This window comes from Camelus bactrianus, chromosome 1 (genome assembly GCF_048773025.1).
Source record: "Camelus bactrianus isolate YW-2024 breed Bactrian camel chromosome 1, ASM4877302v1, whole genome shotgun sequence".
Lineage (NCBI taxonomy): Eukaryota > Metazoa > Chordata > Mammalia > Artiodactyla > Camelidae > Camelus > Camelus bactrianus.
The window spans coordinates 57,117,910-57,134,515 of record NC_133539.1 but is presented as its reverse complement, the minus strand read 5'-3'; the positions used below and the strand labels follow the sequence as shown (position 1 = coordinate 57,134,515).

The 16,606-nt window shown below is 32.6% G+C and overlaps 1 protein-coding gene across 3 annotated transcripts in view; it reads right to left on the bottom strand.

Moving 5' to 3' along the window:
* The window catches only part of STXBP5L (syntaxin binding protein 5L), a 290,135-nt gene that overhangs the window by 149,032 nt on the left and 124,497 nt on the right, over nucleotides 1-16,606 (bottom strand). For all 3 annotated transcript variants that reach the window (XM_074364363.1, XM_074364371.1, XM_045507179.2), the window contains exon 9: nucleotides 14,188-14,311. In XM_074364363.1, coding sequence (XP_074220464.1) covers nucleotides 14,188-14,311 — 124 coding nt within the window. The remainder of the gene's footprint in view (nucleotides 1-14,187; nucleotides 14,312-16,606) is intronic.

The following is a 16,606-nucleotide window of genomic DNA, read 5'->3' as shown; positions in this document are numbered from 1 at the left end:
AACTTTTTAGGTCAGAAAGGAGGTGCATGATATATTTAAAATGCTAAAAGGGAAAAAACCTACCAACTAGGATACTCTACCTCACAAGATTATCATTGAGAATTGAAGAAGAGTTAAAGAACTTCTCAGGCAAACAAAAACTAAAAGGGTTCACCAATACTAAACTGACCCTAAAAGATACAGGGTCTTCCCTAAGTCAGAAGAAACAGCAACAACAACAAGAATTTACAGAAATTTATGGTAGCTCACAGAGAAAAAAATGTGACATTGTGTGTGTATATATATATATGTTCGTGTGTAACTGAAAAATTGTGCTCTATACTGGAATTTGACACAATATTGTAAAGTGATTATAACTCAATAAAAAATGTTAAAAAAAAAAAGAATTTACAGAAATGGAAAAATTCCAATGGTAAAGATGAATATATAGTAAAGGCTGTGGATCAACTACTTAAATAAGCTAGTACAAAGATTAAAAAACAAATGTTGTAAAATCAATTATAATTACAAAAAAAAAGCTAAAGGATAAGCATTAAGATGTAAAATATAACATCAAAAACACAAAACGTGCTGGAGGAGGGTAAAAAACACGATGCCATTTATATTAGCATCCAAAAACTGAAATACTTAGGTATAAGTCTAACAGTCTACCAAAAAAGTACAAGATCTATATGAGTAAAACTAAAAAACTCTGATGAATGAAATCAAAGAACTAAATAAATGGAGAGACATTTCATGTTCATGGATAGGAAGACTCAATACTGTCAAGATGTCAGTTTTTCCCATCTTGGTCTAAGATTCAATGCAATCCCAATTGATTTCCCAGCATGTTGTTTTGTGGATTCCAACAAACTGATTTTACAGTTTATATGGAAAAGCAAAAGATCTAGTACAGCCAACACAATATTGAAGAACAAAGTGGGAGAACTGAAACTACTGGGACTTCAAGACTTACTATAAAGCTACAATAATCAAAACAATGCAAGGAAAGATAGACAAAGAGATGACTGTAGTAGAACAGAGATCCCAGAAAGAGACCTTCATAAATAAAGCCAAGTGATCTTTGACAAAGGAGCCAAAGCAATACAATGGAGCAAAGATAATCTTTTCAACAAATGATGCTGGAACAGCTAGACACCTACAAGAAAAAAAAAAAAAAAAAGAATCTAGACACAGACTTTACATCTTTCACAAAAATTAACTCAAAATGGATCACAGAACAATTTGTGTAATCACAAACTACATAACTCCTAGAAGATAACATAGGAAAAAACCTAGCTGACTTTTGATATGGCAATGACTTTTTAGATACAACAGCAAAGACATAATCCATGAAAAAAATAATGGTAAGTGGGAGTTCATTAAAATTAAAAACTGCTCTATGGAAGACAAGAGAATTACAGACAAGCCACAGACTGGGAAAAATATTTGCTAAAGACACAGATGATTAGCACTTATTATCCAAAATTTACAAAGAACTCTTAAAACTCAACAATAGGAAAAACAAACAACCCAATAAAAATAAGCCAAGGATCTTAATAGACACCTCACCAAAGAACATATACAGATAGCAAACAAGCATATGAAAAGATGCTCCCTATCATATGTTATAAGGGAAATGCAAATTAAAACAAAAATGAGATACCATGACACACTTAATAGTATGGCCAAAATCTGGAATACTGACAATATAAAATGCTGGGAAGTATGTGCAGCAACAGGAACTCTTTCACTGCTTGTGGGAATGCAAAATGGTACACTACTTTGGAAGACTGGACAATTTGGCAATTTCCTACAAAACTAAACATACTCTTAACATAGGATCCAGCAATTGCACTCCTTGGTATTTTCCCTAAGGAGCTGAAAATGTATGTCCAACAAAAATGTGCATATGAATGTTTACAGCAGCTTTATTCAAAATTGCCAAGACTTAGAGGCAACTAAGATGTCCTTCAGTAGGGGAATGGATAAATAAATGACGGTACAACTAGATAATGAAATAATATTCAGCATTAAAAAGAATGAGCCATCAAGCCACAAAAGACATGCAGAAACCTTAAATGTGTATTAGTAAGTGAAAGAAGACAATCTGAAAAGGATACATACTGTATGATTCCAACCATATGACATTCTGGAAAAGGCAAAAATATGGAGAAAGTAAAATGTCAGGGGTTGTAGGTGATGGAGGTAGGGGAGAGGTGAATAGGCAGAGCATGAGGATTTTGAGGGCATGAAAAGTACTTTGTATGATACTAGGATAATGGATATATGTCATTATACATTTGTCCAAACCTATAGAATATACAATATCAAAAGTGAAACCGAAGGTAAACTTTGGACTTTGGGTGATTATGATGTATAAATGTAGGTTCATCAGAATATAATAAATGTACCACTTTCATGCGGGATGGTAATAATGGAAGAGAGTATTGATGTGTTGGGGGCGGGAGGTTTTATAGGAAATATTTCTATTTCCTCAATTTTGCTCTAAAAATTGTCCTTAAAACTATATGTATCAGGCAAATATTGTCCAAAGGAAAACTAGTATAGCCATTTTTATTTTCAGACAAAATGATTTAAGACAACAAGCATTATTAGGTACAGAGATGATTTATAAAATGATCAAAGGTTTTTTACAGCATAAAAATTCTAAAGTTGAATAAATTAACAAAATTAAAATCTCCTTCTTAGGACAGGTAATGTAAATTTGCAGCACACACTAGCACTTTAAAGGCAGTTTTCTGGTTAGCAGTTCTCAGGTTGCTTTTCCCCCTCCTATTAAGCCCTAGTTTTGATGTAGGCAATCGAGTTTTACTTTTGTGCATTTTTGAAAGGTAGAACTCACTTCTAGTTAACTAACTGCACTGACTGCACAACCACTTTCAGTATAGGCTTTACACAAGTTTCCTATTAGATTATCCACCTCAAGTAGGCCTCTAGATTTTATCGACTCCCCTCTATCACACCCCGTGGAGCTGTCAGAGGAAAAGTTCAAGTTTGAAGTTGGAGTACTCACATTTGCTTATTCCAAAACCTACCAAAATCTACAGTAATCAAGACACGGTGGTGCTGGCATAAATATTAATGGAATGGGACTGAAAATACAAAAATAAACTCTTACTGTTTTTGGTAAATTAATTTTCAGTAATGGTGCCAACATAATTCAATGGGTAAATAATCTTTTCAACAAATGGTGCTGGGACAATAGAATATTCTCATGCAAAAGAATGAAGCCAAACCCCTTCCTTACACCATACATAAAAACTAACTCAAAATGAATCATAGACCTAAATATAAGAGGTAAAATTATAAATTGTCAGAGGAAAACATGAGAATAAATTTTTGTGATTTTGAGTTAGGCAATTATTTCTTGGATACTACAATAAAAGCACAAATAATAAAACCAAAAACAGGTGAACTGAGCTTTATCAAAATTAAAAATTTCATGTTTAAAAGGACACCATTAAGAAAGTGAAAAAACAACATTCTGGGTGAAAATATTTTCAAATCATATATCTAATAAGAGATGCATATCCAGAATATACAGTGAACTGTTAGAATTCCGTATTTAAAAAGAAAACCCTCAAATGTAAATAGGAAAAACAACTGAATTTCTCCAAAGAATACACAAAAATGGGCTATAAGCACACACACAGACTCAACACCTTTAGTCATTAGGGAAACGCCAATCAAAACCACAGTGAGATATGACTGCATCCATACCAGGATGGCTATAATCAAGTAGATAGATTTTAACAAGGGTTGATAAAGATATGCAGAAGTCGGAAACCAATACTTTGTTGGTGGGAGTGTAAAAGCATGAGGACTCTTTGGAATACAATTTGGCAGTTCCATTAAGTATTAAATATAAAGTGATCATAAGACCCAGCAATTTCATCCTTGGGTATATACCCAAGAGAAATGAAAATATACATCCACATGAAAATTTGCACATACACATTTATAACAGAATTATTCAGAATAGTCAAAATGTCGAAACAATACAAGTGCTCACCAAATGATGAATGAATAAATATAAGTGATATAATTATACAATGAAATATTATTCACCAATGAAAATGAATAAAATACTTAAATATGATATAACATGGATAAACCTTGAAAACATTATGCTAAGTGACAGAAGCCAGTTATGAAAGACCACATATAGTGCAAGTACATTTATAGGAAATGTCCAGAGTAGGCAAACCTACAGGAACAGAAGGAATTCAGTGGTTGCCTAAGGATGGAGGAGTAGGAATAGAATGACTGCTAATGGCTATGGGATTTCTTTTGGGGTGACAAACTTTCTAAAATTAGATTTTGCTGATGCTTACACAACGTTGAACATACTAAAAACCAATGAACTATACACATTAAATCAGTAAATTGTGAATTATATCTCAGTAAGTCAATATTTTTTTTAAGTTTTTCTCCAAAGTGTAGCAGAAAACCTCAGAACAAAATCTCTACCATTTATCTCTCAGGGTTTCTAGTTTAACAATGTCTTTTGAGATCCTTAAAGTTTACTCTATTTTTTATGCTTGTTAACTAGATGAAATTTTTAAAAATTTAAATATATATTTATGTATTCAGAATTGTACTTATTACAGTAAGAACCGTATAGGGCACTAACCTTCCAAACTGCCTATAATTGACCATTACTTCTTATTTAAATAATTTTCTTATTTTTATATTTATTTTTGCTACATATAAACTCATCTAATTTTTAAAAATCCTGCTATTATTTTTCTTTGCAACAAACTAAATTTTGCATTAATATGTGGGGAGCAAAACATCTTTATAATATTGAATCTATCTATGCATGCATGGAGTATTCTTTTATTTATTCAAGTTTTCTTTTGTGTCCTTTAGTAGAAATAATGCCTCATTATTATTTTAAGATTTGTTCCCAAATATTTCTGTAGGTGGCTGTCAATTAAAATAGTTCTATTCATCCACTGTATTGTTTTATATACAAAATTCTCATGTTATACTCAATAGTATTCCTATTAAGTTTTTATTTTTCAGATGTACAACTATATTATCAAAAAGTAATTGTGATTTTGAACTCTCTTTCTAAACTCTTAAGTATCTTCTTTCTTTTTTAAGTATAATTACACCTGATAGTATTTTTAGGAAAATGTCAAATATCAGTGATATTTCTTGACACCTCTGTCCTGTTTGTAAGCAACAATGTCACTATTAAGATGGTTTGTGTAGATATGTGTTCATGTATACATTTAGCTGAGAGCATTGTGACTGAAGAATAGATACTTGAACCATTACCATTTATTGTGAAAGAAAATCAATGACTGTAGCACCAGTGAAAACCAGCTACAAGGGCAATGTCATCACAATGCTAATCTCAAGTGAAACAGATACTAATCTAACCTCACTGGCTGTAGAGATCCTCACTCTTATCATTGTCCAATAACCCGAGTTTCAGACAAAGCCTACTTCTATAGTACAAGAATTTTTGAATTGTAAAAAATAATGAATTTAGGTAGGATTTCTCATTTTAGGAGACATTTTAGGCTAGGGAGGGGGTGGCAACAAAAGTATATTATATAGTATATACAACATAACACCCACAGTATGCACAATACAGTCTGAATTATAGGACATATGAAGAAGGAGGAAAACATGGGCCATTATTATGAACAGAGGACAACTTAAAAGTGAAGCAGATAAGGGGGGAGGGTATAGCTTAGGGTTAGAGTGTGTGCCTAGCATGCACAAGGTCCTGGGTTCAATCCCCAGTACCTCCCTATAAATAAATAAATAAACCAACCAACAAACAAACAACAAAACTAACAACAACAAAAGATTAAAAGAAAAAGTGAAGCAGATATTGATATTATCAAATATTTAAAGCAGTTATTATAACTAAGCTCAATATTTAAAGAAAAAAAGGAAAATAATGAAAAGAAGAAATCTCAGCAAAGAAATAGAAAATATTAAAAAGTAGCAAGTGAAAAAATCTGAAATATTAACTTATGGGCTTAATAGCTGAATAAAGATTACAGAGGAAAAGAGAAAAAAATTGACTGACAAAAAAATACAGAGGCTCAGAGAAATGTGGGAGAACATCAAAAATTTTACCAGACAGGTAACCGGTGTACCAGAAGGAAAGGAAAGAGAGAATGGAACAGAAAAATACAAAAAATAAAAGGCTGAAAATTTCCCAAATTTTGTGAAAGATATAAATTTCTAAATTCTAGAAGGTCCATAGTTCGGTAGAACCCTAAATGGAATAAAATTGAAAAAAACAAGTCTAGTTATATCATGGACAAATTGCTGAAAATAAAAGGTATAAAAACCTTCTGAAATTAGCCAGACAAAAATGACACATTATATACAGAAGTACCAAAAATCAAAATACCACACACTTCTCATTCAGAAACTATGTAAACCAGAAGACAGTAGAACAACATCTTTTAAGTGTTCAGCACCTTAAAAATATATACATTCAAAGAGTTAACTCAGAAATATATACCCAGCAAAAACACCCTTTGAGCGAAAGCAAAGGAGAGCAACTAAGCTGGCAGAGTAGAAGGACCTTGAGCTCATCTCCTCTGATGAGCATACAATAATCACAATTAGCTGCAGAAAAACCATCAGTAAAGAGTGGAACCTACTAGAAAAGATCTTCTACAACTAAAGACATAAAGATAGAATCACAAGTGGGTTGGAGGAGCACACGCATGATATAGTCAAATCCCATACACCCTGAGTAGGTGACCCACAAATGAGAATAATTAAATTACAGAGGTAATCTCACAGGAGTGAGAGTTCTGACTCCCACATCAGGCTCCCCACCCCAGAGGTCCAGCACTGGGAAGAGGAGGCCCCTTCAAAGCGTATTTGGCTTTGAAGGCCAGTGGGGCTTGATTGAAGGAACTCCAAAGGATTGGGGGAAATAGAGGCTTCACCCTTAAAGCGTGCACACAGAATCTTATGCACACCAGGACCAAGGGCAGAAGCAGGAATTCGATAGGAGCCTGGGCCAGACCTACCTCGGTCTTGAAGGGTCTCCTGGGGACATAGGAGACAGCTGTGAATCACCTTGGGGACACAGATGATAGTGATAGAAATATTGGAGATCACTCATTTGCATGAGCTCTCCTAATGGCTGATTCTTGGGTAATTAGTGCCAAGACCGGGCCCCACCCAACAGCCTATAGGCTCCAGTGCTAGGACATTTCAGGCCAAATAACTAAATGGGCAAGGACACAGTCCCACCCATCAGTAAACAGGCTGCCTAAGGACTTTCTGAGTCCACAGCCACCTCTAGACACATCCCTGCCCACCAGAGAGCCAAGATTCAGCTCCATTCACCAGTGAGCAGGCACCAGCCACTCCCTCCAGGAAGCCTGCACAACCTCTAGAACTGCCTCACCCACCAGGGGACAGACACTAGAAGCAAGAAAACTACAAATTGACAGCCTGTGGAATGAGTCTGCAAATGCAGTCCAGACACTACCCTGGGACCAGCTGGCCCCTGGCCCTTGTGTGATATGAGAGGAGTATACTTCTGGGACACATGGTATGTCTCCTACAGAGGGTCACTTCCCAAGGTTGAGAAACACAACTAATCTCCCACATACATAAAAATACAAATAGCAATTTAGACAAAAAGAGGTGGCAGAGGAATATGTTTCATACAAAGGAAAAACATAAAACCACAGAAGATGAACTAAATGACATGGAGATAGGTAATCTACCCATGAAAGAGTTCAGAATAATAATTGTAAAGATGATCAAAGAACTCAGGAGGAGAATGGATGCACAGAGTGAGAAGTTTTCTACAGAGTTAGAAAATATAAAGAACAACCAGAGTTGAAGAGTATAATAACTGATACAAAAATACACAATAAGGAATCAATAGTAGACTAGTGAGAACAGACTAGTGAGCTGAAAGACAGAGGAGTGCACCCAACAAAGGAGCACCTTAATATATAAGGCAAATGTTAAAAAACATAAAAGGAGAAATTGACAGTAACACAATAACAGTGGGGGACTTTTAACACCCCACTTACATCAATGGACAGATCATCCAAACAGAAAATCAATAAGGAGACATAGGCCTTAAATGACCAGAAGGACTTAACTTGATATTTATAGAGCATTCCATCTGAAAGGAGCAGAATATACATTCTTTTCAACTGCACATGGAATGTTCTCCAGGATAGATCATATGCTGGACCACAGAGCAAGACTTGGTAAATTAAAGAGATTGAAATCATATCAAGCATCTTTTCCAACCACAATGCTATGAGGCTAGAAATCAACTACAAGAAAAAATTACAAAAAAACACAAACATGTAGAGGAGGCTAAGCAATATGCTGCTAAATAACCAATGGATAACTGAAGAAATCAAAGAGAAAATCAAAAAAAGACCTAGAGACAAATGAAAACAAAAACACAACAATCCAAAACCTAAGGGATACAGCAAAAGCAGCTCTAAGAGGGAAGTTTGTTTATAGGAATACAAGATTACCTCAGGAAACAAGAAAAATATCATATTAACAATCTAACATTACACCTAAAGCAACTAGAGAAAGGGCAAACAAAACCCAAAGTTAGTGGAAGGAAAGAAATCATAAAGATCAGAGCAGAAATAAACAAAATAGAGACTGAAAAAACAAAAGATCAATGAAATGAAGAGCTGATTCTTTGAGAAGATAAAAAAATTGATAAACCTTTAGCCACATTCACCAAGAAGAAAAGGAACGGACTCAGTAACATCAGAAATGAAAAAGGAAAAGTTACAACTGATATCAGAAATACACAGAATCATAAGAGACTACTATGAGAAACTATACACCAATAAAATGGACAACCTAGAAGAAATGAACAAATTCTTAGAAACATACAATCTCCAAGACTGAACCAGGAAGAAAAAGAAAATATGAACAGACCAATTACTAGTACTGAAATTGAATCATTAATTTTAAAACTCCCAACAAACAACAGTCCAGGACCAGATGGCCTCACAGGTGAATTGTATCAAACATTCAGAAAAGAGTTAACATCTATCCTTCTGAAACTACTCCAAAAAATTGCAGAGGAAGGAACACTTCCAAACTCATTCTATGAGGCCACCATAGCCCTGATACCAAAACCAGACAAAGATATCACCAAAAAAAGAAAGACAAAAGTACAAGCCAATATCACTGATGAACACAGATGCAAAAATCCTCAACAAAATACTAGGAAACCAAATCCAACAATACAGTAAAAGGATCATACACCATGATCAAGTAGGACTTATCTTAGGGAAAAAGAATTTGTCAATATCCACAAATCAATCAGTGACACACCACAGTAACAAACTGAAGAATAAAAACCATATGATCATCTCAATAGATGCAGAAAAAGCTTTTGATAAAATTCAACATCCATTTATGATTAAAACTCTCCAGAAAGTGGGCATAACATAATAAAGTCCATATATGACAAACTCACAGTTAACATCATACTCAACAGTAAAAAGCTGAAAGGATTTTTATCTAAGATCAGGAACAAGACAAGGATGCCCATACTCACCACTTTTATTCAACATAGTTTTGGAAGTCCTAGCCGTAGCAATCAGGGAAGAAGTAGAAATAAAAGACATCCAAATCGAAAAGAAGTAAAACTGTCACTGTTTGCAGATGACATGATACTACAAAGAAAATCCTAAAGCTGCTACAAGAAAACTGATAGATCCCATCAATGAATTTGGTAAAGTTGCTAGATACAAAATAAACATAGAGATATCTGTTAAATTTCTACATACTAATGATGAATCATCAGAAAGAGAAAGAAAATAGTCCCATTTACCATTGCATCAAAAATAATAAAATACCTAGGAATAAACCTACCTAAGGAGGCAAAAGACCTGTACTCTGTAGCAAACATTATACTTAGTGAAGTAAGCCAGACAGAGAAAGACAAATACTATATATCACTTATATGTGGAATCTAAAAGATAGTACAAATGAATCTACATACAGAACAGAAACAGACTCATAGACATAGAAAACAAACTTATGGTTACCAAACAAGACAGTGGGGCAGGGACGAACAAATTAAGAATATGGGGTTAACAGATACAAACTACTACACATACAATAGAAAAGCAACAAGGATTGACTTTATAGCAGAGGGATTTTCTTGTAATAACCAATAGTATAATATAATCTGAAAAATAATTGAATCACTATGTCAGTTTCACACCTGAAACTAACAAAATATTATAAATCAGCTATATGTCAATAAAAAAATACTAAGACTATTTAAAGCAAAAATTATAACATTGTATTTAGATGTTGTAAATATGATTACTATTGTATAAAGGACAGTGGGTAAAGGTAGATAAATATACATATGGCTCTGAAATTTCTACATTTTATGTAAATTGTTACAATTAACTCTAATAGAATGTGGAAAATTAAGGAAATATATTGTAATTCCTAGAGCAACTGATTAAAAAGGATTATGTAAAGATAAATTGCCTATATGTAAATTAAAACATAATTATAATAAAAACTATCAAATAATCCAAAAGGAGGCAAAAAGGAAAGAAAAAAGGCACCAAAAAAAGACAGAACCAACAGAAAGCAAATAATAAACTAGTATACCTAAAGCTAATCTCATCAGTAATTATATTTAATATTAATGGACTAAGCATACCAACTAAATGAGATGACCGAATAAAAAAGCAAGACCCAACTATATGCTTTCTACAGGAGACATGATGGTTACCTAATAATAAAGCATCAAAATATATGAAACAAGAAAGGACAGAATTAAAGTGAAAAGTAGACAACTCTATAATGAAGAAATTTTAATACACATTCTCAGAAATTGATTACTAGTCAAACATCAGAGTTAAATCACAGAGGATCTGAAAAATATCAACCATGTTTAGCTGTTTAATTTTTAAATTATAAAAACAAAAATGAATAGAATTACAAGAAAAAAATCATAATAGATATTTACTTAGATATTAGTAAATATATATATATATATATATAAATAGATAGATAACTTATTTCTCTCAGAACTGAAAAGTCAAGCAATAAAAAAAACTTAGCAAAGACTTAAACAGTACAAAGTAAAAGCAACAATTTCAAGTTTGACCTTTGTGTAACAGTTAGGAAATGTATATTCTTCTCAAGGATACCTGGAACTTCATGGTAATTCATTGTGTATGTCTAATAATAAAGCAAATCTCAGTAAATTTTGTAGAACTAGTATCATCCCACATTCTCTGACTATAATTTAAAAAGCTATAACAAAAAACATTTTTAGAAATTAGGAAAGACATGTCTAAATAATTCATAGGTATAAGGAGAATTAAAATAGGAGTTAAAAATATCTCTAATATTAATGAAAATTCCATATTATTAATGAAATCACATATTAAAAATTTTAAGGTACAACTAAAATGGTAGAGAAAAAAATTTATTTTAGAAAATAAAAATAGCCGAAACAAAAAGGAACAAAATGAAAGGTAAATAGATATGACAAGGGATACCTGTACTGTCAAAATCACAAGAACTATGTCACGGTGAGGTAGCAGGACTTTAATCTGAACTAAATGTTATAAGAAACATAGATACTGATGTTTTCAACAACGTGTGAACAAAACTTCATCTCTTTCAACAGGAAAACAGAATTATAAAAAATAATCCAAATAGATAAACATGGATATAGTAAAATATGTGAAAGTATCAAATATTAAATCAAATAAAACAGAACTTGTGAAGAAGTTGACTGTTGAGAAGAATAAAAGGAAGTAAATAGGAACTTAGGAATAAATCACGTGACATACTTGCCAATAAAAGACACAGGATATTTTGAGGGGGAAGTAAGGGTACCCATCCTAAAAACAAATACTTAAACCTGAGTGGGATGTATAATAAACACGTCTCCAAGTTTTCCATAATGGAAATCTTTAAATAAAGCATCGTTAATCATTCATCTGTTGATAGGCACTTAGGTTGCTTCCATAACTTGGTTACTGTAAATAATGTCACTATGAATATTCAGGTGCATGTATCTTTTTGAATTAGTGTTTTCATTTTCTTTAGATATGTACCCAGGAGTGGGATTGCTGGATCAAATGGTACTTCTAGTTCTAGTTTTTATTTTCCTTTTTTTCAGTGAAGGTACTAGGGGTAGAACCTAGGATCTCATACTTGCTAAGCATGCGCTCTGCTACTGAGCTATTACCCACCCTCTATTTCTAGTTTTTTAAGGAACTTTCATACACCCTCCATAGTTGCTACACCAATCTACAATCCCACCAACAGTGTAGGAGAGTTCCCTTTTCTCCACTCCTCATCAATATTTGTTATTTGTAAACTTTTCAATGATACCATTTTGACAGGTGTGAGGTGATACCTCACTATGGTTTTGATTTGCATTGCCCTGATGATTAGTGATGTTGAGTATTTTTTAATGTGTTTGTTGGTCATCTGTATGTCTTCTTTGGAAAAAAATGTCTGCTCAGGTCTTCTGCCCTTTTAAATTTGGATACTTTGTGGTTTTTTTGATATTGAGTTGTGTGAGCTGTTTATATATTTTGGATAGTAACCCCTTATCATTTGCAAATATTTTCTCCCATTCAGTAGGTTGTCTCTTCATTTTGTCATTGGTTTCCTTTGCTGTGAGAAAGCTTTTAAGTTTTAGGTCCCATTTGTTTATTTTTGCTTTTACTTATTTTGCCTTAAGAGATAGATCCAAAAAAAATTTCTGCAATTTACATCATAGTGCTCTGCCTGTATTCTCTTTTAAATGTTTATGGTATATACCCATGAATAGATGGATCAATAAAGAATATTACTCAGCCATATAAAAGAAATTCTGCCATTTGCAAAAACATGATGGACCCAGAGAGTATTACGCTAAGTTAAATAAGGCAAAGAAAGACAAATATTCTATGTTGGTACTTACGTAAAATCTGAAAAATAAAACAAACAGATGTATGTAACAAAACAGAAACAGACTCACAGATATAGAGAAAAAACTAGCAGTTCCCAAAGGGAGACGGAAGGGGGAAAGAGCAAATTAGGGGTATGAGATTAAGAGATACAAACTATTATGTATAAAATAAATAAGCAATAAGGAATATTGTACAGCACAGAGAAATATACATATTATTTTATAACTTTAAATGGACTATAATCTATAAAAATATTGCATCACTATGTTGTACACCTGAAACTAATACAAATAGTATTAGTATATCAACTATACTTCAATTTAAATAAATAAATAAAACATCTCTAACTCTCTAAAAGTAAAATAATCTCTAAGTAAAATATTAGGTTAAATGTTGCAATAATTTAACCATTTGCAGATGGAACATGCAACTGTGCCACAAAAAATGGCAGACCAACCCAAGATGGAATAATTCCATCTTTTGACTTATGGGTCATCCATTATTAAAACATAACATTATTTTCTCAATGTGAAACTATAACAAATTCCCAGAAATTATGAAATAGAATGTATTTGATTAACCTCTACATTTTGACCTCTCTATTCTTACAAACAACCAATGATATGAGATAAACACAGAAGTCACATCATCACCATATCATGGAAAATAATATGGTCTCTGAATAAAAGATATTCATACATTTGAAATTTTATTCTACCCAGTTAGGAAGACAGATGAAACATAAATCTTAAATACCTCCTTACAATGAGGAAGATAATAAGATAAATACAACCTATGATAAAAACCACAGTAGTCATGGAATCAAGTGGCAGAAACAGAAATAAATGGGAGAATTTAGAAAATAACAGACTCTAAAGAAGTATAGAAATCAGGTGTAAGAGTCAGATCTATATAGTACCGTTCTCTAACTAGCATCTTACCCTTTAAAATTGGTCAAATATTCTATATTATCTCCTCTGCTTCAAAAACATCAACCATCCCATTATTCAGTTTTTGGCTGGGAGAGTCTCTACATAGGTATCACTTAACAATGTAGGAAAATCGATAGACAGGAAGAAGGGAACTATAGAAACTTTGGATCATAATGTGGGGATCTGAAGGAGGTATAAAGAGGTATTCAGAATCAGAAGCTATGCCCTGTTATCTCTTTCTCATGATAATGATACCAACTTTCTAATAAAGGCACTGCACCTCTAGAATTCATTTCTTTTGAAAGCATACATCTTACCATGTGGAATTGTAGTCTGGAAAGGACGACTTGGGCTTTTCAGGTTCCATAAAGTCAAGCTACCATCTGAATGGCTGCACATGAACTGTTTGCCCTCGTGATGCCAATCAATTGAATGAATAGCCTAATGAAATAACAATTAAAAACAAGTAGAGGAGAAAAAAGTTGATATGTTATATCATTCTACATTCCAAAGAAAAGTAAATTAACACAATTATTATAGCAATAACACTTAAAAAACATATGTAATTTTTCAGACCCAGATCATACTACCTTTGGCTTCAATCCTCTATATGCTTATAAAAGGCTACAAAAATTAATCTCCTGAGATAAAGGAAAGTTAAGTAAATTTCAAAATTTAGTTAGATCCCAGACCTTTTTGTTGTAACTACTATGTCCTTCCTGTATCCTTTAATGTTTTTGAAAATTATTACATAGAAGTAAAAGCAAGGTTATCAGAAGATAATCTATGGTAAGATAGAGACCTAGTTCCACTTAAAGTCGCCAATTTAAAAAGTAATTTACCTAAAGTTACAATTTAAGGGCCTACCATGTTTCAGCCCTTGGTAAACAGTTTATGTATACATTATCTCATTTAATCCTACAAAACAGGTATTATTTTTTCCGAATTACACATGGTGAAATAGGCCTAGAGAGATTGAGATACTTGCTCAGGTTACACCATTCAGAGCCAACATGTATCTAACTACAAAATCCATATTCTGAATCACTCAGCTATAGTAACTCTAATATATACCATTTAAATTGATTTAAAGCAAGAAGGGTTCAAAATGTTTATATTTACAGGCTTACTCTGTAGATGTGAATTATATAAAATTAAAAAATAATCATTCCACTTTCCTAAATTATTTTATTTCTAGTGGTTGCACAATGTCTTATATAACATACTCAAAATATTAATGAATAAGTAATTAATTTTATCACATATTTCTAAACTCTTGGTATTCCTTCAAAATTAGTAAAGTATACATGGAACTTGGGTAATGTGCACAATGAAAGAAACTCTAGTAGACATAAAAGCTGAACAGATGTATACAGCATGATCCTTTCCTTAAAGGAACTTAAACAACTGCAAGATAGGAATACATATATTAATATTAACAATGCTTATTGTTTGGAATTTTTAATATTTAGTTTTTTAATCTATATTTATAAAACCATTATATAAATATATTTATACTAAACATATATATACACAAAGATATATTTCTAAACAGTAAGTAGTATTAGAGTTACAGATAATTGATGACTAGAGTAATCATTAGACATATCATAAAAAAAAAAGAGTATAAAAGCTATACCTTAAGATAAGTAAGATTTTATTAATTAGAAAAGATACCAAGACACACTGGACTTATGTTTTCTCTCATCCTGGTCTTTATTACTGGGCAGAAAAGACTTCCTTATTGCCAGGGTTCAGTAGAGGCAGTGAGAGGAAAAAACACTTTTTGTCTTCTCCTCTATTCACTTCTTCCCATTTTTGTAGGTGACTCAAGGGAAATGTCACTTCTTGCCTCCTCTACATGTTAAGTTGAATGAACCTCAGTCAATTTAAAGTTCTCTCAGACTATTTTGCTACAAATGGTGGGGGCAGAGAAAGTACCCCAAGCCCTAATCCTTCTTTCCATCCCACTGAATTTCTGTGTACTGGAGAAGATAGAAGTAAAAATAATAGCTACAAGACAAAACCAAAATAAGTACTATAAAAGAAGTACACTTGTTGTACAGAAGAGTAGGCATGTAAAACCAACTTGTTATTAAAAAGAGAATGTCAAATAGTCCACTACTGAGGAGACTGAAGAACTAGCATTTGAACTTACTTAATGGATAAATATTCAATTTCCATTTATTTGATTATACTCCACCCTTGTCTTTAAAAAGGACTGTAAGGGTTTACTGAAAAACTAAATATAATATAAGTAATTAAAGAAGAATATTTTAAATGGCAAACAATGTAGAAAATAAAACACTAGTCAGTTTGGTCAACTCAGTGGTTGTGATTGAATTTCTTGTAAACAAAAAAGACAAAGGAAACCCAAAAAGCTGGATAACAATCTGAAAAAAGGAAAAACAGCAGTTACTCACGGAATTAAAAGATTATCCTCATGTTGAGCGCTGAGAAATTTCTCTGTGAGAGATTATTTAAGAAATATTGATGCAATAAAATAAAAATTTCACAGCTAATGTGGAAGTAAAATTTGTATAGTTATTTTTGAAAATAATCTTGGGTTTACAAAACAAAACTGAAATCATCAATGGTTATTCATCAAGGTGCTAGTTAGACAGTTCAAATAGCTTAACAGTGGCTAAAGAACTAATAGAATTTTGATATAAGTAAGAAGAAAGAAGAGAGTTCATGGTAAGGAATTAGTAGGAGTAAAGGCATGGAGGTAGGAAA